The sequence below is a fragment of the Phascolarctos cinereus genome, unplaced genomic scaffold, assembly GCF_003287225.1.
Source record: "Phascolarctos cinereus isolate Bilbo 61053 unplaced genomic scaffold, phaCin_HiC Scaffold_5;HRSCAF=322, whole genome shotgun sequence".
Taxonomy (NCBI): Eukaryota; Metazoa; Chordata; class Mammalia; order Diprotodontia; family Phascolarctidae; genus Phascolarctos; species Phascolarctos cinereus.
The window spans coordinates 420,579,039-420,605,019 of record NW_027555958.1 but is presented as its reverse complement, the minus strand read 5'-3'; the positions used below and the strand labels follow the sequence as shown (position 1 = coordinate 420,605,019).

General features: G+C 40.3%; 2 protein-coding genes across 17 annotated transcripts in view; one reads left to right on the top strand and one right to left on the bottom strand.

The window, feature by feature from the left end:
• The window catches only part of MPC2 (mitochondrial pyruvate carrier 2), a 28,650-nt gene extending 28,182 nt beyond the window's left edge, over positions 1 to 468 (bottom strand). Inside the window, 1 exon segment of the mRNA XM_020974666.2 lies at positions 132 to 468. Coding sequence (XP_020830325.1) covers positions 132 to 240 — 109 coding nt within the window. The 5' untranslated portion in view covers positions 241 to 468.
• Positions 469 to 1,316: 848 nt separating this feature from the next.
• Positions 1,317 to 25,981, top strand: part of DCAF6 (DDB1 and CUL4 associated factor 6) — a 165,804-nt gene continuing 141,139 nt past the window's right edge. For 8 of the 16 annotated variants that reach the window (XR_013487378.1, XM_020974661.2, XM_020974660.2 and 5 more), the window contains exon 1: positions 1,318 to 1,467. Coding sequence is in view for 15 of the 16 variants with exons in the window: in XM_020974661.2 (XP_020830320.1) it covers positions 1,371 to 1,467 (97 nt within the window). In the remaining variant the exon portion in view is untranslated. Of the gene's footprint in view, positions 1,468 to 25,981 lie in introns of all 16 variants that reach the window. The other 8 variants (XM_020974659.2, XM_078156514.1, XM_020974663.2 and 5 more) reach the window with 3 other exon arrangements.

Below are 25,981 nucleotides of genomic sequence, written 5' to 3'. Positions count from 1 at the left end.
TGGGGAGGGGGTGAGGTGAAAAGGGGGACAGGCTTTTTCTTGGGGGGGGGTCTGACTTCCGCAAAGAAGGCCTAGGCTGGCCAGTTAAGTCTTTAGGGGACGGGGAGGCGAAGGCGACAGGCGGCCGTTACCTGCCGGGTGGTTGTAGAGGGGCCTCAGCTTTTCGGGCAGCATCAGCTCCACCTTGTCGAGCATGCGGTGGTAGGTGGCCCGCAGGCCTCGGACTCCGTGGGCGGCCATCCTCCCGGCTGAGACTCGGTGCACCCGCTCCCCTAGCCGACCAAGGGCAGCTCGTAACCTTTCCCTGCCTCAGTCACCGGTTCCCTCCGCTCCCCCAGGGTGCCCTTCTCTGTGAATTGCACCGCCCCCGCTACCTCAGTGCCGGCGGGACCCCAGGGCTGAGAGGAGGCCGAGGGGGCGGAGCCTCCCCGCCTTGGCCCACCCCAGGCCCACCCCCTGCCCGTGGGCGGAGGGGACCGGGGAGGAGGAGGAGGAGGAGGCGGAGCCATAGCAACAGGCACAAAAGCATCATCTCATCGCCACGCCCAGGATAGATACCTCCGCCTGCACCTCTCTTACGTCACGCCACTCCCTTCTCAGCGATTGGTCTCTTTGGGGGTAAGGGCCGGTTACCCAGGAAAGAAGCCCCAGGTCATTTCAGTCTTCCGGCTTCGGAGCCCATGTTGGAGAAGGGCAAAAGAAGCTACGCTTTCTTCCCGGTTTCCTTTCTCTCTGGATTTGGGGCTAAATTCCCTTTCAAGATGGGACCCTCGTGGCTTCCATGCCCGAAATAAAAATGGAGCTACCCAACTCTTCCCCAAGTCTTTTGAAATGGAATTGTGTGAGAAGAATGAATCCTGGTTCTGCCTCTCCACTCCGCCCCACCCCTTTTTTGTCCATAGAGATCCAGGATTGAGCTAGAGCGGCCGCGAAGAGGGAAATGCTGTGTGCGAGGAGCTCTGACCCCTATCGCTCGGGCGGGGTAGTAGTCATCTCGCGAGAAGGCCTGGGTGGGGAACGTGTCAGAGGGGGCGGAGGAGGAGGTGGAGCCGCCCGCCTTCTCCTCCTCTTTCTCCTCCTCCTCCCTGAAGGGGGCTGAGGGAGGAGACAGCAGCGGCGCTCTGGGAGAGAGCATGAGACGATCTCCGGGAGACACATAGCCCGGGCATCGTGTCGGAGGGAGCCCGGGCACCGTAGCCAGGCTCGGCGCGCGCGGCTCGGAGCCGAGCCTCCGCGTGCACGCCCCCTCCTGCCGCCCTCCTTCCCCCCCGCCCCCCCGTCCCCCCGTCCCTGGCCTCCCTCCCTTCCTTCCCCCTCCCCTTCCTCCACCCCTCCCCCCACCCCGGGGTCTCCCCGCCTCCCTCCGCGCCATGTCTCGGGGTGGCTGCTGCCCACACCTGCTGTGGGACGTGAGGAAGCGGTCCTTGGGGCTGGAGGACCCGTCCCGCCTGCGGAGCCGCTACCTGGGTGAGTGGGAGGCCTGGGGAGGGGGCTCCGGGGCGGCTCCGGCCGGGGGGCGGTGGCGTGTGGGGGAAGGGGCGGTGGCCGGCCCCGGCTGTTGGGCTGGGGACGCCAGGGGGTCCCGCGGGTCGCGGAGCCCCCGCGCTGCAGCGGCGGTCTTCTCCAGGTGGGCGGGGGGCGGGAGGGGTGGGGTCCCCTGGGGGGGTCCCTCTGCGCGGCCGCATGCGCCCCCATCTCCAAGCCCGAGCGAGTGGCAGGATTGGGCGGAAAAGTTGGATCTTTTCTCCTTCTCCCCGCCACCCGCCACCGAAGCGGCCACAGTTTTTATTCGCGCCCCCCACCCTCTTGCCCAGACCCAGAACCGTGCCCTCCCTCGGGGCTTCCTGCTGACCGGACGGGGTCTGCCCTAACTCCCGGAGGCGAAAAGCGGCGTCCGAAAGTGACAGCTGAACCTGTCCCCCTCCCCCTCCGGGCTGGCCGCGTTTCTTGTCATTTTGACAGCTTTAAGATGGTGTTGCTTGGCCGGCTCCTTTTCTGCCCCCCTTTGTGAAACCCTCCAAATTGGGCACTTCCCGTGAAGCTGGGTCAGGAGCAACCTTAAATAGCTCTGGCAACGCCCCCCGCCCCCCTCCCTCCGTTTGGTGGCCCTCGTCCAGGGGTTCTCTGGGCTGGTCAGGCCTCGTGTTTTGTTCAACTGTTGAGGAAGACCTTAAGGATATGTACAGCTCATTCAAAGTTCAGGCATTAAGTCGGAGCCGTCTTTTCCTGCTGTATTGTCTTTACGTAAGAATTATAGTATTTTTCGAAAGTATAATAAGCCAGATAATGCTTACAATAAAATAAAGTTCTTTGCCTGCTCTCTGCTTTTGCCAGCTGAGTTACAGATTATTGACATATTGGCCTTAACTTCAAAGTAAGTGTGTTTGGGTCAGTAAAATCGAAGTGCCAGAGATTTATTCTGGTGGCTAGGGTTAATTATTTGAGCAAAATTAATAATTTTTAAAAAGTACTTAATTGTGGTGCTTTTAAGTTAATGTTCAGTTACGGAAACTATTGACCTAAATAAATAGAATGTAGAAATCAATTTAAATTTAGCTTAATAAAATTTGTTTTCAACTCTGTATACTTATACATATGTAATTTGTTTTAGTGTTTTATATACGTGTGTATATATGTTATATATACATATACATGTAGGTTTGGCGAAAATGTTTTCCAGTAAGTTTTTATACTTACTTCTGTTTCTGTTTCCCTGGATTATAAAGGGGGTGGGGGGGAGGGAAGAGGAAAAAAAGGCAATTTGAGTTCTAGGCTACTTGAAAAGAAACACTGATTATTTTTTACGTAGTCTCAGAATGTTGGAAAATCACTTAAGAGCTGCTCTAGGCCAACTGCATTTTCAGAAGAGTGAACTGATGCCCAGATGTTATAAACTTTTAAGTTTATAAATTAGGTAAAAATAGTCTTCAGTTTACACATTCATTAGCTAACCAGAACTTATGCTTGCAAAATGGTTTCATACTCAATAAACTAACTACTCTTTTAAAAGTCTTAATACTAAAGCTTTAGAATAGTGGTCTAAGTTGGCAGGATGAAATTTGTTAAAGACAGTTGTTTTTAAATGCAAGTAATCATGTCAGTGCCTCGGCTTGGTAACCTAGTGTCGTAGGATCATAGTTCTAGAGCTGGAAGAGACCAAAGAGGCCACCTAGTCAACTTTTATTTTATAGATGTAAGGAAACCACAGGTAGGTTAAGTGACTACTTATGGTCAAAATAGAGATAGTAACCATCTGAAATGGGATTTGAAACTGAGCCCTCTCCTCTGGCTCCGGAGTTAACAGCTTTTTCCTCTGTACCTGATAACTGAAAGTAATGCTCACACTCTCCTTCACATTCTCAGAGCATTTATTTGGGACTCAAAAATACATGTATTATCACTCACTCTTATGTTATTACGTAACATGAGTTGGAAAGTTATAAATATGAGACCATTTGTGCCAGTTTAAGATTGGATGCTCAGGAGGATGTGTTCTCTTATTGCCTTTTGCTGAGACTCTTAGCCTGCCATCCAGGATTCCAGCCCCTGTCTCTGGAGACATATTCAGCTTCTGATTGATGGGGTCTGCAGACTAAGGACAACACAGACCCATGACTGCTGGCTGAATGGCTTCATTGGGCTGTTGGAAAGATATGTTCTTATAGCCTTAGAAGCTATGGCAACATTAACCATTTAAAACATTGGCCATTATCACCTTGTTGACATTGTTCGTGCTATATGGTGGTTATTGTCTAACTGCTGAGTATTTTAATTTTGATAAGATAAGTAACTACCATTTTTACCATCCCTTCTTGTTTGTTGGTTTCAGAGGCACCATATGGCCCTGGTTCTAGAAATCTCTTTAAGTAGTTCTTTATCTGAGTTCACATTCTCTTTTTGACTCTTTGAACCGTGCATGTTTCCCAAAGGTCTGTTCTTCATTCTCTTTCTTTTCTGATGTGGCTCTTAGACTGTCACCCTTATGCAGAGATTCCTGAATCTTGGAGTTTTGCATTACTCCTTTCTGGAGCTATGAGACCCACATTTTACTGCTTACAGGGCACCTCTACCAGGATATTCCACTGACTAACCATGCTTATCTTTGTTCCTAAAACCTGTTCTTTCTGACTTAGCTATTCCTGTCACCGATCATCCAGCCTGCCATGTTTGAAATCTTTGTGTTATTCTTGTTCTTTCCCTTACCTCTGATATGTAGCCAGTTACCAGGTCCTGTCACTTTTACCTCTACATCTCTCACATCTACACTTCATTATTAAATAAATGCTTTTTCATTCATTCATTTATTTTCATTATTACTAACCCTCCCAATGAGTTTTTCTCCTATATTCCCTCCCCCTTCTAAACAACTCTTCATACCACTGCCAGACAGTTCCTTCTACAAAAAGCTGGTCATGTCATTTCTCTGCTCAAGAATATTTTGCTCATTGAGTAAAGTTCAAATTCCTTTGCCTAGCATTCAATGCCATCTGTAATCTGGCACCACCTTGCTTTTTCAGCCTTATCTCTGTCACTTTCATGTTCTCTAGGATCTAAGCCAAATTGAACTGCTTATTGCTTGAAAACACCCTTCATTTTCTCTTTGTGCCTTTGCTCACCCCCTTCCCTATGGAATGTCTTTTCTCCTTTGCTTACTGAATTCCTACCCATTTTTAAAAGGTTGGCTTAAATACTATCTCCTCGAACCCTTCCAGTTGTTAATGATCTTTACTCCTTCAAACTATACGTGGAGCGTTATTGTGCATCTCTCTAATAATGCTTACTATGTATGAGTTATTTGTGTGTTTTTATCCCCAGTTCCCCTTCCCTCCCTTGACAGCTACCTTAGGCAGGGACCATACTTTTTTGAAACCTTGTATCAGTAAGTGCTTTCAACACAGTAAGCACTTAATAAATGTTTACTAAATCGAATAGTTAGAATTATATTAGTTTAAAATTTCTCTTTACTGTTCTCACCTGTAGTATTTCTGTGAAATAATAAACCTTGTTTAGCTCCTTAAAAGGTGCTGTATAAATTGAATTCATCAGACATCTATTAAATGCCTGTTATATGTTGAACATATACTAGGAAAAGCAGGAGATAGAATATGGTTTCTGCTCTCATGGGTTTTACAGTCTAGTAGATAGGCGGGTAAGACACGTGCAACTGGTCGTAATACAGAAATGAATTAGACTACCAACCGTTATATGTGAGATTGAAGGGTAACAGAGGCAAACAACTGCCTGGAGGATTCAGGAAGGAGGTGACGTTTCAGCTGGGATTTAGGTGGGTAGAAATTCAACACATGAAGAAAGAGCCAGCCAATAAACATTAACGTGCCTGCTGTATGCGACGCACTGTGCTATGTGCTGGGGCTACAAAGAAAGGTAAAAGTCCCTTCTCTTGAGTAGTTCACAGTCTAATGGGTGAGACAACATTCGAATAACATTCTACAGAGAAAAGGTGAGCAAAGGCACAGAGATAGGAGACCATCACTTGAGTTAGAGGAGTTGTGATCTACATTGCTAAAGAAAAGCACCCACCCTAAAGTAATAGATCTTCAAGTAGGTGCAAGTTACTGAACTGAGCATGGGGCAATAAAAGGGAAATACACAGAATAGTGAAAGATGGCTCATAGGATCATGAATTTCATGCTGGACTTGGAGTCAGGACACTGGGGTTTGACTCTTTCTGTAGATACTTAGTGATGGGATTATGGACAAGTTAACTCTCAAAAAGTCTTACCTTTTTTATCTGTGATATGAGGCTACTGCTTTTACTTCCAACTTCACTTGATTTCATGGTGTTATGTCCAGATACACTTGCCCTAGTTGCTTCTCCTTCCTTGAAACACTTCATGTTCACTGATAAGTATATACAAGATGTCTGTCAGCTACCATCATTGTGGTTTAGCCTGTTTGCTGAGATGGTTTTACTGGGGTGTGACCGCTTCCTATGCTACATCTTTTTGGAGCCACAAGGTGAGAGTTGGGTGCCAGGTGGACACCAGATGTTATTGAACAGCCCTTAAAAGGCCTTAGTTAGCCTCACACCAGAGGTGCTAGTCCTCCCTGAATATGCCATACGCAGTGCTCCCTCCTCATCTCCACCTCTTGGCTTCCCTGACTTCTTCCTAGGACTTTGCTGATTTACCCACTCTCACAGTGCAAAAAGCCTGTGTTTGGGAAGTGGAGAGCAGTTTATGGTGGAGTGTGTGGAAGTGTAAGAGAACTGGAAAAGAAGGAAAGGTTCAAAATGTGAAGGGCTATAAATAAGAGAGGATTTTATATTTAATCCTGGAGGAATAGGGAGCCAGTGGAGTTTATTAAGTAGAGAGGTAACATGGTCAGTCAGAGCTATGCTTTAGGAAGATCACTTTGTCAGCTGAGTGGAGGTTGAATTGTAGAGAGACTGGAGGCAGGAAGACCAAGGAGAAGGCTTTTGAAGTAAGTCCATTTTGAGGTGATGAGGGCTTCTACTAGGATTGTGGCCGTGTGAGTGGAGAAGGAAGTGCTACATATGAGAGATGTTATAATGGTAAACATGATAGGATTGAAAACACATTGACTATGTACAATTAGTGAGAGTGGAGTTGAGGATGACACTGAGGTTGTAAGCTTCAGTGATTGGTATTATTTAGGACAGAAATAGGAAAATTGAGAAGAGAGGGGACAGTTTTGGAAAAAAAGGAGCTATGACATATTGGGTTTGAAATGCATTCTGTGTGCTCTGGTACCTCTCAAATAAATCCTAACTGGTTCATATATAATCACAAGATAATAGTCTGGCTTTGATGGGAACTGTAGTCAAAGAATGATGCAGTAAAAGTTGTTGATGGATGGAAAACCCAAAAGGTTGAGAGAAATGAGGAGCCAGAGGATAATTATGTACTGAGTGAGTTTTTAAGTAATGATTCAGCATAACCCCTCCGAATCCTTTTTTGTTTAGTTTGAAGAAATTAAAACTGTCATTCTCATCATCCAAGCTTCAGAGGAGGGCCCTCAGCACCCAGACTCCCCCATATTATTAGGAATCATTTTACCCTTTTCTCCATCTCTTTAACTTAATTTTCCTGTCTGCTTCTGCATTCATTGTGTTGTTTTGGTCGAAGTATATGAAGAAAACCCATCCTCACACAGATATGTAATTGGAAAAGGGAGGAGTATTTAAAAAGGCAATTTATTAGTAATAGTTTTGACCTCTTGGACACCCTGAAAGAGTCCTGTGAACAGACCACACTTTGAGAATTACTGATCTGTCTTATTTGGGTTTTACTTCCATAGGCTTGCCCTCTACTCTTCTACAAACATTATTTCTCTCAGTTGTAGGCCTGGAGAGCCTGCAGGCTGATTGAACTTAGAGCAAAGGAAATTGACTCTCTTAGTATAATCTGGATCCATAAGAAGCAAATTTAAAATGTGCTGCAAATACAGGTATATGAGATGCAGCAGCCATGTGGATGAGTCATAGAGCTTTTTTTTAGTCAGTGACATTTTAAACTTTAGCTGTACATAACATCAGTCACAGTAAAATAAAACCTCTTGGATATTGGTGTGTTGCAATGGAAAGGTGCTAGGTTTTCAGTAAGTGGGTTCAGTTGGCTATGCTAGTTGTATATGTGACTTTAGACTCTAGCTTTGTTCAAGGCTCAGCTTATGTACCATCTCACGTGGCCTTTTCAAATCACCCTAACTAGTATTATCTTTTTGCTTATTTATTACCTCCTCAGTAGAAACTCCTTGTAAACAGCTACTATCTTTCATTTCTGCCTTTATGTTCTCTAGCATAAGTAGGCATCACTAGGGACTTGTACATAGTAGGTGCTTAATACATTAATGTTGCATATGATACAGATTTGATCATTCTTTGGCCATCAATAATGAAAATGGATCTATATAGAATTACTACCAAATCTGTTCGGGTCTTTGGCAATTTGTTATGCTTTCAGTTTTATATATAATGTTCTTGGAATGCATGATCTAGCTCAGTGGTTCTCAAACTTTTTGGTCTCAGGAGCCCTTTACGTACTTAAAATTTTTTGAGGACCCCTTTATGCGCTAAAAAAATTGAGGACCCCAATGAGGGAGTTTGTGCTTCTTTTGTTTGTATCGGTTATAACTATTGACATTTGCATATTATAAATTAAAACAAATTTTTAAAAAATTATTAATTTGAAAAATAACAGTAATAGATCTGTTTATGTTAATCCAAAAAACTTATTTTTCAAAACAAAAAGCAATAGTGAGAAGAGTGGCATTGTTTTACCTATTTTTGCAACTCTTTTTAATGTCTGGCAGAGAGAGAGGGGGAGAGAGAGTGTCTTTGTCCTCAAAGAGCTTACATTTCTAATGGTGGAAGACAGCACACAAAAGAGAGCCGAAAAGGGGGGAGTGAGAAAATACTGTGTGTTGGGGTTTTTATGTAGTCCCAAAAGTCAGAAGTAGAGCCCAGAGAGTTATGAAGCCTGAGCCCCTTCCCAAAATGGAGGCCCCTGGAAGATCTCATGAATTGAAGGTTAAGCATGGCAGAGTAATCTAGGGTGAGAAGGCCTCAGGCACTGCAGGAAGGTCCAGAGTGATAATGGCAGCTATGTAGCATGGTAGCAAAGTCCAGAAAGTGAGGAGCCTAGCTGGGAGGGGACTTATATGAGCAATGTTATGAAAGTAGAAATGACCAGATTTGGCAACAGATTGGATATTGCAGAGTCATTGCCAGTGAGGAGTCAGAGATACCAATGAAGTTTTGAGGCTAGGTGACTGAGAAGGTGGTGGTATCCTCTACTAATAGGAAAGCTGGGAGGAAAAGAGGATTTGAAGGGAAAGATAATGAGTACTATTTTGGACTTGAGATACCTATAGGACATCCAGTTTTTGATGTCCAAAAGGTGGTTGGTGATGAATGGCTATAACTCAAGAGAGAGGCTACTGTTGCATACATACATCTGGAAATAATCTGCATAGAGATAAGTAAACCTGTGGTAAAATCTGGTGAAATCACAAGTGAGAAAGTATAGAGGGGAAAAGAAAAGGGCACAGGACAGAGGCTTGGTCTGTATGTTCATGTAAGTGTAACCTGAATGAAGAACCAGCACAGGAGACTTAGAAGGAGGGGTTCAGACAGGAGATTCAGGAGAGAACATCACCACAAAAACTTAGAGCTTTTAGAGAGTATCTGAGAGGTCAAGGGCTATGAAGATTGAGAAAAGGCCATTAGATTTGTAAATTAAGAGATCGTTTGTAACTTTGGAGATGGTACTTTCCATTGAATGATGAAATTGGAAGCCAAATTGCAGAGGTCTCAGAAGAGCATGAGAGGAAGGGAAGTCGAGGTGGTGCTTAGTGGAAATTATTTTCTCAAGGAGTTTAGTTGAGAAGGCAAGAAGAGATAAATGCTGATAGCTAGTGGGGATGGTTGGAAAGGTAGCATTGAAGGACTCAATGGATAGGGAGAAATTAAAAATTAGAGAATGGGAATAATACTGGGAGCAGTCTGCTTGAGAAATTTGGAGAGTGTGATGAATTAAAAAAACCCAGAGACAGTTTCTGGGTAATTAATAATCTTTAGCTCCTCCTGCTGAGAATGTAGTGTGATCATGAGACTTACCAGCCTCAAGGCATCTTACAGAGGAAGCAGTTCGTTCCATCCAGACCTCTCTAGTTTTCTCCTTCAAGTGCTAGGTTGCCTTAAACTGTAATGGAGATCAAGGACAGGGGGTTCTTCCCCCAGGGAAAGGCTTGCCTAGAGTGGATTCTGTTTATACTCTGAATAGAAATTAGGTTTCCCAGTTGTGTGGGATCCCTTGAGCATGTGCTTTGGGGGTTAGGAGCAATTTCATCACTCAGCCATGCTGTTTAAACACTGACTGACTTTTTCAAAAGTTGGGCCTTAACAGAAATGAAAGGAAAAGGATGTATTATAAATTAATAATTAGTCATTAATATAGTATAATGTTTAGGAACATAATATTTAATGATAAAATAGCATAGTATTTCAAGGGGATAAGATCAAAGGATGTGTGTTGAATGGTTGGCTTTGGCAAGAAGAAAGGAAATAATGGGGGAAGATGACTGAATGATGAGAAGAAAGGAGAAGAGCAATCTAGGTTAGTGCTCCCAAATTTATTTGATGTAGGATGAAGTCTTGGCTGAAAGATTGAGGGGAGGGGTACCCAGTTTATTGTCATTAGTTGTGAGACATCAGATCTTTGGAGGACACATGGGTTTGACTGACTGTGCCACTTATGTATGTGACTTGGGCAAGACCTTGGGTGTCAGTTTTCTTATGTGAGAAATGAGGCCAGTTGACCTCTTATAGCTTTGTGTCTGTGAGCTTATGGTGGGAATGGAAGCTGGATTGCCAGAGGTTGAGGAGTGGGTGGGTAGTTAGAAGTGGAGGCATTGAGTATAGGTTATTTTTAAAGGAAGTGTTTGTGAGTTGAAAGGAGGAAAGAAATAGAATGGTGTCATTGAGGTAGAAGGCTAAGGAGGCCAGCCCTACGTGCATAACTCTCCTGGCTCTGCTTCTGGCTTTGGTGGCTACATAATTTTTTTTTCTAATGTTAGAAGAAATATCTAGCAGTAACAATCAGTTTACCTAGCAGTTGCCCTAGGCAAGAAAGATCTCTTTGACATCTAAAAGTTTTTAAGAAATATTGGCTTTTTTTCTCTATTGATATAGTCCAGTAGTTGCTTTTTGAAAAATATAACTATGCATGTATGTACATTGTACATTAAATACAATTGAACATTGAAAACTGGAAAATAATTAGTGTATTATTTATAATATCTGAAGTTTATGTTTCACACTTACTTTATTGTTCTGAACAATTTTTTCCCAATTAAAATACTATTTTTGTCTGTTGGGGACCAATGAGTATAATTAATGTATTGAATTTTGATCATCGAGTACTAATTTTTGGATACTTCTTATAGATCCCTGATTTCATTTATGTGGGTACTCCCAACACTAACACCTATCATATAACCCTTCTATATTCTCTCACACGGTGTTCTCCTTCTGATTCATTGCTGTGTTTTCCTTACACATCCTTCATAAGGTTCTCTCCGATATTCTGGAGGCATTCCTCTTCATTTTTTATTGTCTGTAGAGTACCAGAATGTCACTCAGGCTATCCATCTGTTTCTCATTCTTCCTACATGATTCTTCCAGCATTAATTCACTTCTAGCATGCAAGGCATTTTATAGCATTCTGTGTCATCCTTCAGCCCACCAAGTGTTTTTTCATTGCACTTTGGTCATTTAAATTTTAACTTTCAGATTGTGTCACCCTGGGCTTTATAGGAGAAAATTGTAGTGATTTAGGGAATCAGTCTTCTTAACTTTATAAAGATAACATGTATATGGGGAACCATAAAAACATTCATTAATAACCAGGCACATCCCACACACTTGGGAAAAGGAGGGTGCTTTCTTTTTTAAAAAAATTTTAAATTTTTTAAATTATTTTTTGGCTAGGCAGTGGGGTTAAATGACTTGCCCAGGGTCACACAGCTAGTAAGTGTTATGTGTCTGCGGCTGGATTTGAACTCAGGTCCTCCTGAATCCAGGGCTTGTGCTCCATCCACTACGCCACCTAGCTGCCCCTGGAGGGTGCATTCAACAAAGTCATACTTTTATGTTGATATTTTGTTGGTAAATTCTTTTTAGTGATTGAGTAGTACTTAGCTTTTCTTGAAGATGATACTGGTAAAATGAAGAAAGATGAAAAGGTTTTTCAAACTTGTGATAAGCTTATACTTTTGGGATCTCATAGTACACTGTTGAGATAAGAGAAAGAGCCTCTCAGAGGAATTGTTCTTTTTTTTAGAAGCATAGGAGAAAGGTGAATAGGGAATGAGGATATTGTCACCAACAGTAATATTTTTTCTTGTCTTTTGTATGTGAAAATCATGCTGTTGATCCTCCCTTAATAAAATGCCCACTGAGTTGTTTTTTTAGGTGTACTAATGGACTTTACCACCATTCATTATTTATTAACTGCCTAAAAAGTTTCCTTTACCAAGATTTGGATCCCAAACCAAAAGCAAAGTGCCAGGTACTGTGATTGGTTCTGGGGAGATGGATATCATGATTATAAGATGGTTGAGCAGAGTTACAGTCTAGCTTGGAATGGGTACTAGATTGTTTTTCCCCTGATGTTTGTGTTTTGAAAGCTCTTGGTAGTGGGAAGAAAATTCAACTATATTTTTAATACATGCAATGTCTGTCAAGTGGTATAAAGACTAGTAATACAATTGTGTTTTTTGAGGCTCTGTTAAGATATAAGAATATTTAATTCTATTTCAGATAGTGACCAATATTTATAAAGAAACCTATAATTAGTCATTTTTTTTCCCTTCGGAACATGTTTGGTGTATTTTTGGTGAAAGCAAAATAAGGCTAGTATTTTTTAGTCAACAAATTTAGTTTATAATCTATTGCTGATGTTAATTAGATCCCAATTAAATGGTCATTAGCTGTCCAAAATGAGCTTTTGAGAGTATTTCAGGAATGTTTAAGTGAGAGAAAATCAAATTCACAAGTTAAATTGTATCAGTTAGATACCTGATGCATCTTTTCTGTTTCTGTACCACCAACTGATAACAGAATACAGTGACCTCAGCCCCTTAGTCACTGTTTATTCCCTCGACCTTTGTTATATATCATTACCCAATGTCCACTTATAATGGATGAGGCTCAGTGAGCTTTTCAGGCATAAAGTCTTACCACAAAGCTCCCCAGGTCTGTGAAGAGAAAGTGACAGGTGTGCAGGATGGCTCCAGTAGTCTTGAGCTGTCTTAAGGAGATTCATTCCTGTCATCCCCTTGTCCTAATTCTGAGTTGTTAGTCAAAGAATAGTCACTTTGTTAGTGAATGCTTTTGACTAGGTGCTAAGCAGCAGTACCACTTTAAATGTGTAAACTTCTCTGTATTATATGGTGCTGTAGTCCTTGAGAGATTCCAGGATATTGCATTTAAAAAACTACAAAAAATTCGGAGGTTTTGCTGATGAGGAAATTGAAGTGCAGGATGGTTACCAATGGTCACACAGCTGGTCAGTGTCTGGTGAGATTTGAACTTTCAGCACTGTTACCATATCTGTGCTGCCTCTCTAACCAGAAAGTAGATCTTTAATGTAATTTATACTTAAATGAAAGGCAGTGTGGGGAAGTGGATAGAGAATTGGCCCTAGTGAAGTCAGGACTATTGGACCATGAGCCAACTGCTCCGCACCGTAGGCCACTCTCTAAAACTGTGTATTGAGGAGAAGGTAGAGGGGGTTCCCCCTAGTTTTCTAGCAGTTTTCTACAATGTGCAATCACGGGTCCTGTCACAATTTGGAATTTAAGGTCTGGGCACCCCTCTCAGTTGGTGCAGTAAATGCTTCCTGATTGATTTGGATCCCAGTATACCTTTGGACTCATTCTGGACCCCGAACTTGTCAAAGATGGGTTGCTCTTACTAAAGAATAGTTATTTTATGAGTACACAGAACCAGGAGAACAGCTGTGCAATGAACACAACAATATAAGGAATCAACGTTAATCAGCGTTAACACTGATGATGCGGTGATGCACCCTATCTTCAGAGAAACAATAGTGAAGCGTGCTCCATTCTTGGGAGGGAGACAGGAGACTCCCGAATGTAGCATGTCCATCCATTTCTGAGCATGGCCAATATTTTAATGTGTTTTGCTTAATTGCTTGTTTGTTCTTTGTGGAATGGGAGATAGAGTCCTTGAGAAGTAACAGTGACAGAGAAAGGGAAGTGAGCATCAATAACATGAAAGTGTTAATGTAAATTTAAAGCTACAGTTCTCCGTAGATCCCTTTTTCTGGTTGGATTTCTGCATTTCCTGCCTTATATGCTCATTTAGTGCTCATGAAATCAGAATGTAATTTTAACAACTTGATCTGGTTTCTAAACAAAAGTTGGTGATTTTTAGTCAAAAGGCCATGAGATCAATTTATGTTCAAATTCCAGAATAAACACATGCTGGATTGCACTGCAGTTCAAAAATTAAGAAACAGCCCCAGTTCCACCTTAGGTTTTTTTCCCTACTTGGTCTGTAAGGCCTGTGCTTCAGAGAATTTGGATATGGCAACCCCCTTCTTTCTACTGATGACCCTAGTGCTGGCCAGCCTCAGAACAGATACCTACTTTCTTCCTTTTAGTTTATGTAGGGTTTGGAGTTTTTTTTAATAGAAAACTTTTCTGATTCCCAGGCAAGGGCAATAAGTGGTTTTTAAAGGCATACTGATTACAGAGTACAGAATTAAAGAATGATAGAACATGAGACTCTAAATCTAAAATATCTCATTTATTGACTGTATGGCCAGTGTAGCTTCCTGGGTTTTTTCCAAGACCCTTTCAGTGGGGTCTTCAAGTTCAAAACTGTTTTCATAATAATAGTAAGACATTTTCATGACTAATAAGTAAAAAATTGTAGATATAATCCGCATAAACAAAAAGCTTTTTGGGGAGTCCTCAACAATTTTTAAGCATGTTTAAAGGGTCCCAACATGTGTGTGTGTGTGTACACATACATTCACTTTGGGCAATGAGAACTAAAGAGAAAAGCGGATACAAGTTGAATGTAACTCTCTTGTGCACTGCTTTGTTTATCCTGCTTGCCTGACACCAGAGCCAAAAATCTTAATGGGTTTGAAAGCCCCCTACATGGCTTCAAAAAATTTGGGCAAGGGGATTGTTTCTAAGAACACAAATAGATCAGTTGCTATAATAAGTGAATTGGTCTAAATGTGAGCAGAGGCCTAAATATCAGCTATTCCCCTAAGTTTTCTTTGAAAAGAATAAAATATACATAAATTAATGATACATATTACTGTATTCAGTTGTCCATTTTGAGAACTGTACATTTAGACAATTGAAATTAAAGACTTTTCCTGCAAACCAAAGGTGGCAGGGCTAAGTGAAGAGCTTTGGGACTTCTCCTGGCATTGGTAAGTAAGAACTCTCAGCAAATTCATCAAATTATAGTTTGGTAAGGAGAAAAGGGATGCTTGTGGCCCCCTACTCCTGATTCCAAAGTTGATCCCTACCTCTTACCACAGGAGGCTAGAGGGTGTAGCAGAGCTAATCAGAATTCGATTACAGACCTCACTGATGTTTTGTAAAAAAAATAAAAATAAAAATAAAAATTTAAAAGGCAAATTCATATAAACAGGGCCACAGATAAGATTAATAGAATAAAAACTAAAAATACAAAACTCTGGCATAATTTATAAGTAAGAGTGCCTTCTACATCATCACTACCATGCCACCCCTTCCTATACCATTCATTAATCATTCAATAATTATTTATTAAGAAACTGCTACATGCCATGTACTATATGCTATGTTCTGGGGTTCATTCAGGGAGAGACAGCTAATTCCCATTCAGTTTATCACATTGTCAGAATGATGTTTTAAATAACCTAAATGACATTACACTTCAGTGAACAAAATATTAATAGGACTAGATAATACTATTTAGGCTATTGATAATATTTTGCTATGATTACAACTGATAGGAATGTTTTTTAATAATATTTAAATTCAGTTATTGAAGATTACATTAAAAAAGAAACAAAAACTGCTACTAAAGTTTGGACTGCCAAAACCTTTTTGTATGTAAAATTCAAAAACGTATAAATTAAACAAAATATAAGATTATCACTAAATCATAAAGATAAATGCATGTTAAATTTTTATTTAAAGGAGATTATAATTAGTTTTTTAAAAAAGAAGTAAAACGAGGCAGCTAGGTGGTGCAGTGAATACAGCACCAGCCCTGAAGTCAGGAGGACCTGAGTTCAAATTTGGCCTCACACCAAACACTTGACACGTAATAGCTGTGTGACCCTGGGCAAGTCACTTAACCCCAATTGCCTAAAAAAAAAAAAGAGGAAGAAGAAGTAAAACAAAGGGCTCTTCTACCAAGGCATAGACTTGACAGGAGTAGTATTTGTTAAAGGACACACAGGGGCAGCTAGTTGGTGCAGTGGATAGAGCTCTGGCCTTGGAGTCAGGAGGACCTGAGTTCAAATGTGGCCTCAGACACTTAATACTTGCTAGTTGTGTGACCCTGGGCAAGTCCCTTAACCCCGACTGCCTCAGCAAGAAAAAAAAAAGGGGGCAGCTAGGTGGCACAGTGGATAGAGCACTGGCCCTGAAGTCAGGAGAACCTGAGTTCAAATGTGGCCTCAGACCAAACACTTGACACTTACTAGCTGTGTGACCCTGGGCAAGTCATTTAACCCCAACTGCCTAAAAAAAAAAAGAAAAGAAAAAAGAAAGGACACACAGTAAGGAACTGAGTAGAATATTCTCAGTAAATAATAAAGATAGTAGAAATAAGGTTGTATTGAAGCAGCAAAAAAAAAACCTATTAAAAGAGATTTAAGTTTACCGTAGTATATGTGTCCAGGCTTGCCCCAGGAGTAGTATGCTTTTTTTTCTCCTTATGTCTTCTTGACCTTGGTCCTTGGTGCCTTTGATGTGGCCTTTTGTTCTGGCAGTGATTCAGAGTTTCAGCTTTGGAATTGGAGTAGCGATTAGTATCACTGATATCACATTGATAATCAAGTTCACAGATTTGAGTTGACCCTGGTACCTTTAAAAGGATATAGAACTTTATTCAATAAATATACGAATAATACAAGAATAATCCCTTTTCCTACTCTTACTTGACATAGGAATAGAAATGCTAGTGATAATAATGTGACAGAAAAGAAATTTAAGGTTTAATAAACATTGATATTCTAGAGATAAAATTAATATTTAGAAAATTGCAGGGAATGAGAGCAAAGGAATGAATTGTGAAAATAACATTAGGAAAATAATAGAATACAAAATAAATCTACAAAACCCAACAGCATTTCTACAGACCAAGTACAAAATCCACAAAGAAATAGAAAGAGAAGTTCCAGAATAACTACATAATGCATGAAACATCTGGGAATTAGTCCAAGGAAAATTTAAATAATTGGAGGGATATCAATTTCTGATGTTTAGGCCATGCTAATATATCAAAAGTAATCACTCTTCCTAAATTATTTTACAGATATAATGCCATACTAATTAAACTACCCAAAGGGAGATACTTTATAACAAACTAACTCTAGTTAGTCAAAATAATAATTCATTTGGAGAAACAAAAAAGTCTAAAATCTGATGAGAAAAAAATGGGGAAAAAAAGCAATAAAGAGAGAATGGTACTTCACTTTTTTTTATTAAAATTTTTTTAATTTGGTATTTTATTTTTTCCCCAGTTACATGTAAAAACACTTTTTAACATTGGTTTTTAAAACTTTGAGTTCCAAATTCTCTCCCTTCCTCTCTCCCCACCCCCCTTCATTGAAAAGGCAAGCAATTCGATATAGATTATACATGTAATCATGCAAAACTTATCTGTAATAGTCATGTTGTGAAAGAAAACATAGACAAAAAGAACCTCAAGAAAAATAAAGTAAAAAAATGTTTCAGTCTGTATTCAGACACCATCAGTTCTTTCTCTGGGCATGACAAGTATTTTTCATCATAAGTCCTTCAGAGTTGTCTTGGATCATTGTATTGCTGAGAATAGCTAAGTCATTCACAGCTGATCATCCTACAATATTACTGTTACTTTATACACAGCACATTTCACTTTGCATCAGCCCATGCAGGTCTTTTCAGGTTTTTCTGAGAGTATCCTGCTCATCATTTCTTATAGTACAGTAGTATAGTACCATAACCTGTTCAGCCATTCCCCAATTGATGAGCATCCCCTCAGTTCCTAATTCTTTGCCCCCAGAAAAGAGCTACTATTAATGTTTTTGTCATATAGGTCCCTTTCCTTTTCGTTTTTTATCTCTTTTTGGATACAGACCTAGTAGTGGTACTGCTAGGTCAAGGGGGGGTATACCTTGTTTTATAGCTCTTTGGGCATAGTTCCAAATAACTCAACAGAATGGTTGAATCATTTCACAACTCTACCAACAATGCATTAATGGCTCATTTTTCCCACATCCCCTCCAACATTTGCCATTTACCTTTTCTGTCTTATTAGCCTATAATAGGTATGAGGTAGTACTTCAATTATTTTGATTTGCATTTCTCCAATCAGTAGTGACTTACAGTATTTTTCATATGGTTATAGATAGTTTTGATTACTTCATCTACAGATTTATTGTATCTTTTGATCATGTATCAATAGGAGAATGGCTCTTTTATAAATGTGATTCAGTTCTCTATATGTTTGAGAAAGGAGGCCTTCATCAGAGCTTCAAAATCTTTTTCACAGTTAGTATTGCTAACCGTATTTCCCTCCATCCTATTCCTCTCCACGTATTCTATTCTCTTTCTTCTTTCACCCTGTCCCTCAGAAGTGTTTTGCTTCTCACTACCCCCTCCCCCAATCTGCCTTCCTTCTATCACCCCTCCCCCTTTTTATCCCTTTCCCCTCCTACTTTCCTGTAGGGTAAGATAGATTTCTATACCCAATTAAATGTGTGTGTTATTCCCTTTTTGAGCCAATTCTGATGATTGTAAGGTTCACTCATTCTCCCTCACTTAGCCCCTCTTCTCCACTGTAAAAGCTTTTTCTTGCCTCTTTTATGTGAGATAATTGACCCCATTCTACCTCTCTCTTTCTCTTTCTTCCAGTACATTCTTCTCACCCCTTAATTTTATTTTTTAGATATCATCCCTTCGTATTCAACTCACACCAGTACCCTTTGTCTGTATATACTCTTTCTAACTACCATAATAATGAGAAAGCTCTTAAGAGTTAAATATTACCTTCCCATGTAAGAATGTAAACAATTTAACCTTATTAAGTCCTTTTTGATTTCCCTTTCCGGTTTAACTTTTTATGCTTCCCTTAAGTCCTGTATTTGAAAGTCAAATTTCTATTCAGCTCTGGTCTTTTCATCAAGAATGCTTGACGGTCTTCTATCTCATTGCATGTCCATTTTTTCCCCTGAAGAATTATACTCAGTTTTGCTGGGTAGGTGATTCTTGGTTGCAGTGCTATCTCCTTTGCCCTCCAGAATATCATATTCCAAGCCTTCTTGTCCATTAATGTAGAAGCAGCTAAATCTTGTGTTATCTTGACTGTGGCTCCACCATACTTGAATTGTTTTTTCTGGCTGCTTACAGTATTTTCTCCCTGACCTGGGAACTCTGGAATTTGGCTATAATGTTCCTGGCAGTTTTCATTTTGGGAACTTTTTCAGGAGGTGATCAGTGGATTCTTTCAATTTCTATTTTACTCTGTGGTTCAAGAAAATCAGACAGTTTTCCTTGATAATTTCTTGAAAGTTGATATCTAGGCTCTTTTTTTTTTGATCATGACTTTTAGACAGTCCAACAATTTTTAAAAGATCTCTCCTGGATCTGTTTTACAGGTTAGTTGTTTTTCCAATGAGATTTCACATTGTTTTCTGTTTTTAAAAATTCTTTTGGTGTATTTTATTATTTCTCATGAAGTCATTAGCTTCCATTTGCTCCTTTCTAAAATTTAAGGAATTACTTTCTTCAGTGGGCTTTTGGACCTCCTTTTCCATTTGGTCAATTCTGCTTTTTAAAGCATTCTTCTCCTCATTGGCTTTTTGGACCTCTTTTACCATTTGGGATAGTCTGTTTTTTAAGGTGTTATTTTCTTCAGTATTTTTTTGTGTCTTTTTTACCAAGCCATTGACTTGTTTTTCATGTTTTTCTTACATCACTCTTATTTCTCTTCCCAATTTTTCCTCTACCTCTCTTATTTGATTTTCAAAGGTATTTTTGAGCTCTTCCATGGCCTGAGACCAATTCATATTTTTCTTGGAGACTTTGAATGTAAGAGTTTTGATTTTGTTGTCTTCTTCTGAGTGTGTGTTTTGATCTTCCTTATTACCATAGTAACTTTCTATAGTCAGAATTTTTTTCTATTGTTTGCTCATTTTCCCAGCCTTTTACTTGACTTTTAACTCTTTGTTAAAGTGAGGCTCTGCTTCCAGGGTGGAAGGGATACTGTTCCAAGCTTCAGAGGTTTTGTGCAGCTGTTTTCAGAGATACCTCTAGGGACCTGTAAATTTTCCATTTTTCCAAGGTGGTATATTCTCAGCAGAGGTGTTTACGACTCTCCTGGCTGTGCTGTGGTCTGAGAGACCACAAGCACTTTTTTCTTCCGTGGAACTGTGAGGAAGGTCTCACCTCCATCGTGGCTGCAAACTCTTCTATGGTAGTGTTCCTTCTTGCCCTGGGACTGCCACCCAGGACTGCAACTCAGATCTGAGTATGGGCAAAGCAACAGAGTCCTGCCTCAGTGCTAGCAAAAAGACCCCTGTAATCTCCTTCTGACCAGTTGTTTGACCCCTTTACTGTCTGTGGGCTGAGAGCTACAGGTATAGCCACCACTGCTGCTGTTGCTGATTCAGTCACTCCCAAGGTCTGTTCCTGGTTTGCTGGGGCTGGGGCTGTGCTGGACTGCACTCTCACCCAGGTGCGAAAGACCTTTTTTGCTGACCTTCTAAGTTGTCTTTGGTGTCTGTGGGCTGAGAAGTCTGGAGACTGCCACTGCTGTTTGCTGGGGCCCAGTCTGTGAGCCTGCACTGGACTTCACTCCTCTCTTATCATGGTACAGTAGATCTTTCTTGCTGATATTCCAAGTTGTTGGGCTGGGAACTTATTTCACTTTGGTACTTCACTTTATATTGCAAATTAGCAATCATAAAAATTATTTGGTATTTATTAAGAAATAGAAACATAGATTAATGGAACAGACTGGCTGAGAAAAATCAGAAATAGTTGAACTATTTCTAACAATGACAGTAACATAAGCTGAGAACATAAGAACTGGACAGCAGTTTGGCAGAAATATGGTTCACATCATCCTATGCCATATGATAGCATAAGCCGAAAATGAATATGTGACCTGAATGTGAAAAATCATATCGTACACACTGAAAAACTAGAATATAAATCAGGTACCTTTCATAATTCTGGGAAAGGAGAGAGGTCTTAAGCAAGCACATAATAGACGCAGTCACAAAAGATAAAATGCCACATTTTCATTACATGAAATTGGATAATATTTGCCTGAACAAAAGAAGAAAGGAAGCTGTCAATTTAGAGAAAAGCAAATGCATCTGATAAGGACCTGATATATCCAAAATATATGGGGAACTAGTGCAAATATATAATGAGACCGTAGGCTATTCCCCAGTGGGTAAGTGATTATTTCAGTTTCATTCAGTAAACATTAAGTGCCCACTGTGTGCCAGGCACTGTGCTAAGCACTAGGGGTACAAAAATAAAGGCACTCCCTGTCCTCAAGGAACTTACAATCTAATGGGAAGACAATGCAGAAAAGGAACCTGAAAAGGAGAGCGGGGAGGAGACCTGGGGATCTTGCCCAGGGGCAGGATGTTCCCTGGAGTCAAAACCAAGGGGAGCTATTTGTGGAAAATGGAAGGTTACCTGCAAAGTTCAGATCCCGGCCCTCCAGTCAGTGGGGAGAAGAAGTTAAGAAGGTTTGGAGTATCAAAAATTGAGTCACTTAACATGGTGTTGAGATTTTCAGCTTATCCTGTGTAACGCGTGTTGTTTTATGGAGTTGAAACCAAGCAGAGCTGCTGATGAAAAATTGAGAGTTCCCATCTAAGGATATGAACAGTCTTCAAATGAAGATTGTAGAGCTAGCCTTAAAGATAGGACTTCTGACACATAGTATTGCCTGTGTGACCCTCAGGAAGTCACATAAATTTCTTCATGCCCCAGACAACTATTTGAAAATAAACTAAGATACCTAGTAGTTGATAAGAGGGCATTTCCTCACTGAGTATTTCTTTCACCCGCAAAATTACTGGGTTAGTTTCTCCCTGCCCTACCTCTAAGCCCTAGAATCCAGAATTTCAAGCTATCAACAACTATATGAAAAATGGCCCCAAATTACTAAGAATAAGATAAATTAATTCTTTTTTAAAATTTGGTTTCATCATGGCCCATTTGATTTTACCTCACATCCAGCAAATTGGCAAAGATGACAAAGGTAGAAATATTTGTTAGAGGGACAGTAGAAAGATGGGTGCATTGATACCCTGTAGGTTAGGGTAACCATCTGGAAAACAATTTGCAGCTTGCTATAAAAAGTGAATTTTAAAAATCCATTCCCTTTGACTAGAGATCCCATTGCTAGGTGTATATCCCAAGGAAATCAAAGGCAGAAATAAAGGCTTCATATACAGTACACTGGAATGCTTATAATAATATTTTGATAGCAAAGAACTGGAAACAAAATAGGTGTTTATTGATTGGGGAAGTACGTGAATGTGTAGAAATGATGAATATGAGAAGATTCTGGGAAGATGGCAGAGCAGGTCAGAAAACTTTCAGCTCTCCAAATTTCCTCCATTAACAAAAACAGAACATTGCCTCAGAGCAGCAGAAATAAACACAGGGTAAAGCAGTTGTCCTCCTAAGACAATTTGAGAAGACCTCAGGAAAGACCTGATCTCTAGGGGCTGAGGTTCAGCCTGAGTGAAGTGCAAATACCTCCAAGTGGACTCTGTAGAATCAACAAGCCCTGGGGGCAGCTGGGTTGGGAGGCAGCCTTAGAAACTTTGATGTTGCAGACAGTGTGTGGGGGGTCTGAGGGCTGAGTAGGAAAAGATTGAAGGACCTTCCTCTGTCGAGGGATGTCAAGCATAGCTGTACTTACAGAAGTGTTCTGGGCTGTGACTGCAGGGAAAAGGAGCTAGTACACATCTGTTGAGTACAGTAGCAAGGGGCAGGGACCCTGTTGGCTATGGGCACTTTTAGGAGAGCAGAGTCCCTGGTTTCAGTTCCGTGGCAGTGAGGACAGCTGTAGTTTGCAGCCACTGGAGGGATGGAAGGAAGCAAGATATTTGTGGGACAGTGAGGCTGGAGGCCCTAGCAATGGCTTAGGAGTGGAGAGGAGAGCCCAAGGTGGGGGGCCCTGAGACAGAACTCAGAAAGTAACAGTAAGAAGGACCTTAGGCTTGGGACATCATTCCCCATACCTTGGGACTACAGTTTGATTACAGTAATAGTAGCTGCTAAAAACAAAATTGAAAGAATAAATAAAAATGAGTAAGCAAAGGAAAAAAAAAACCAACCATAGATAGTTACTATGGGGATAGAGTAGATCTGGGTTCATATTCAGAGGAAGATAATGGAGCTAAAAAAGCCACTTTTTTTCCAATGTGAAATGTTAAATGGTTCCAAGCATAAAAAGAGTTCTTGGAAGGACTTAAAAAGAGCTTTAAAAATCAAATAATAGAGAATGAGGAAAAATGAGAGGAAAAAATAAGAAATCCAAGAAAATCAGGAAGATTCTGAAAAGAAAGTCAACCAATTGGAAATTGAGAATCAAAAACTTAAGGAAGAAAATTCCTTGAGAACTAGAATTGGGCAAGGAGAAGCTAACAATGTTCTAAGGTAACAAGAAATCATAAAATAGAGTCAAAAGAATGAAAAAAATAGAAGAGAAAGTGAAACATCTCATCAGAAAAACAACCGATCTAGAGAACAGATTGAGGAAAAATAATGTGAGAATAGTTGGACTAGGGAGCAGCTAGGTGGCACAGTGGATAGAGCACAGTGGAGTCAGGAGGACCTGAGTTCAAATGCAGCCTCAGACACAAGTCACTTAACCCCAGTTGCCTCACCAAAAAAAAAAAATTGTTGGACTATCAGAAAATTATGAAAAAAAAATCTTGATACAATATTACAAGAAATTATCCAGGAAAATCGCTCTAAAGTTCTAGAACAAGAAGGCAGAGTAGAAATAGAAAAAATCTACTAATCACTGCCTGAAAGAGATCCCAGGAGGAAAACTTACAGGATTATCATAGCCAAGTTTCGAAGCTCCCAGGTTAAGTAGAAAATATTAAAAATAACATGAAAAAATAATTTTTAAAAAATTTTATTAATTTATTTTGATTTATCAACAATCACTTCCACATACTTTTGAGTTGAACATTTTTCTCCCCCCTTCCTCCCCCCCACCAGACGGCGCACAATCTGATATAGGCTTTACATTTACATTCCTATTCACAATAGTGAAGTTGTAAGTAAAAATTAAAACCAATAGGAGGAATCCGTCATAAAGATGCAACAAAACTCAGCAGAAGGTAAAAATAAGTGATAGTGATTCGACTTCCATAGTTCTTTCTTTGTTTTTTTGTTTTTTGGCTAGGCAGTAGGGTTAAGTGACTTGCCCAGGGTCACCCAGCTAGTAAGTGTTATGTGTCTGAGGCCGAATTTGAACTCAGGTCCTCCTCAATTCAGGGCCAGTACTCTATCCACTGCACCACCTAGCTGCCCCAAGTTGTTTTTGTTTGTTTGTTTGTTTTGTTTTTATAAAGCTTATTGTTTTTGTTTTGTTTTTTTTTGCTTTGGCAATCGGGGTTAAGTGACTTGCCCAGGGTCACACAGCTAGTAAGTGTTATGTGTCTGAGGCCGGATTTGAACTCATGTCCTCCTGACTCCAAGGCCAGAGCGCTATCTACTGCACCACCTAGCTGCCCCTTTTTAAGCAGGACTAGCCTTTGATGCAGTCTCTATATAGGAGTGATTTTTTTTGTGTGTGAGGCAGTTGGGGTTAAGGGACTTGCCCAGGGTCACATGGCTAGTAAGTGTCATGTGTCTGAGGCTGGAATCCAGGGCCAGTGCTCTATCCACTGTGCCACCTAGCTGCCCCCATAGTTCTTTCTTTGGATGTGGACACCATTTTCCATCCCGAGGCCTCTGGAGATGTCTTAGATCCTCGTAATCCTGAGAAGGGTTCAGTTTAACAATATTAGTCATTGTATAACATGGCTGTTATTGTGTACAAAGTCCTCTTAGTTCTGCTCACTTCACTCAGCATCAGACCATATAAGTCTTTCCATGTTTTTCTGAAGTCAGCCTGTTCATCATTTCTTATAGCACAATTGTAAAGAAAAAATAATTTAAATATCATGGAGCTACAGTAAGAGTAACACAAGATCCAGCATCTACTACATTGAAGGACTGTAGGTCTTGGAATACTATATTCCGCAGAGCAAAAGAGCTGGGATTGTGATCAAGGGTAGCTTACTCAGTAAAGTTAACTATAATCCTGAATGGGGAAAAAAAAAGGTCAAAGACTTTAGATTTGTGTGATAAAAATCCCAGAACTTAAGGGAAAATTTGACATATAACATCCAGGAGAAATCTAAGGTAAACATTAAAGACCAATTATAAGGGACTCAGGATCAAATTGTTTATTTCATGTATGTGAAAATATTAGCAGTACTCTTATAATTGTCATTATTTGGGTAATTTGAAAGAAAGGCATGGGCTGGATGGAGTATGATGAGATGATTCTAAAAAAAGTATAGGGAGAGATAAAAAGCAGGAATGACACAAATGAGGCATAAAAGGAAAAATTGATAGAGAAGAAGCTAGTAAAGGGGATGGTGGGTAGTGCTGGAATGTTATTCTAATCAAGAATGGGAACAACATATCCAGAAGGGTATAAAAGTATTCTAAATTCAGAAAGAAATAAGAGAGTAAGAGGACAGGGTGAGAGGAGAGGATAATGGAAGGACTCTTAGAGGGGTGGTAGGTTAAGGAGTAGGAGGGCAAGGTAGTAGACAGAAGTAAAGCAGAAGAATGAGGAAGCATAGGGTAAATAAGATGAGAAGCATAGTGAGGAAAAATAGGGAGGAGGAAAATACACAACAAGTAATTGTAAGTTAGAATGTGAATGGGATGAATTTACCCATAAAATGGAATCAGAAAGCAGATTAAAAATTTGAATTCAACAATGTGTTGCTTTCAGAAAAATGAGGGCTATACAAAAGATAAAATAAAGGGCAGGGGTATTTATGGAATTTAGTATGTAAAAATTTAGAAATATCTGTAGTTAGTATGAAAAAAAAGCAGGGATAGTAATCATGATCTCAAAGTTAAGGTTAAAATAGACTTACTCAAAAGTGAAAAATAGAGAAACTATATTATGTGTCAGCAA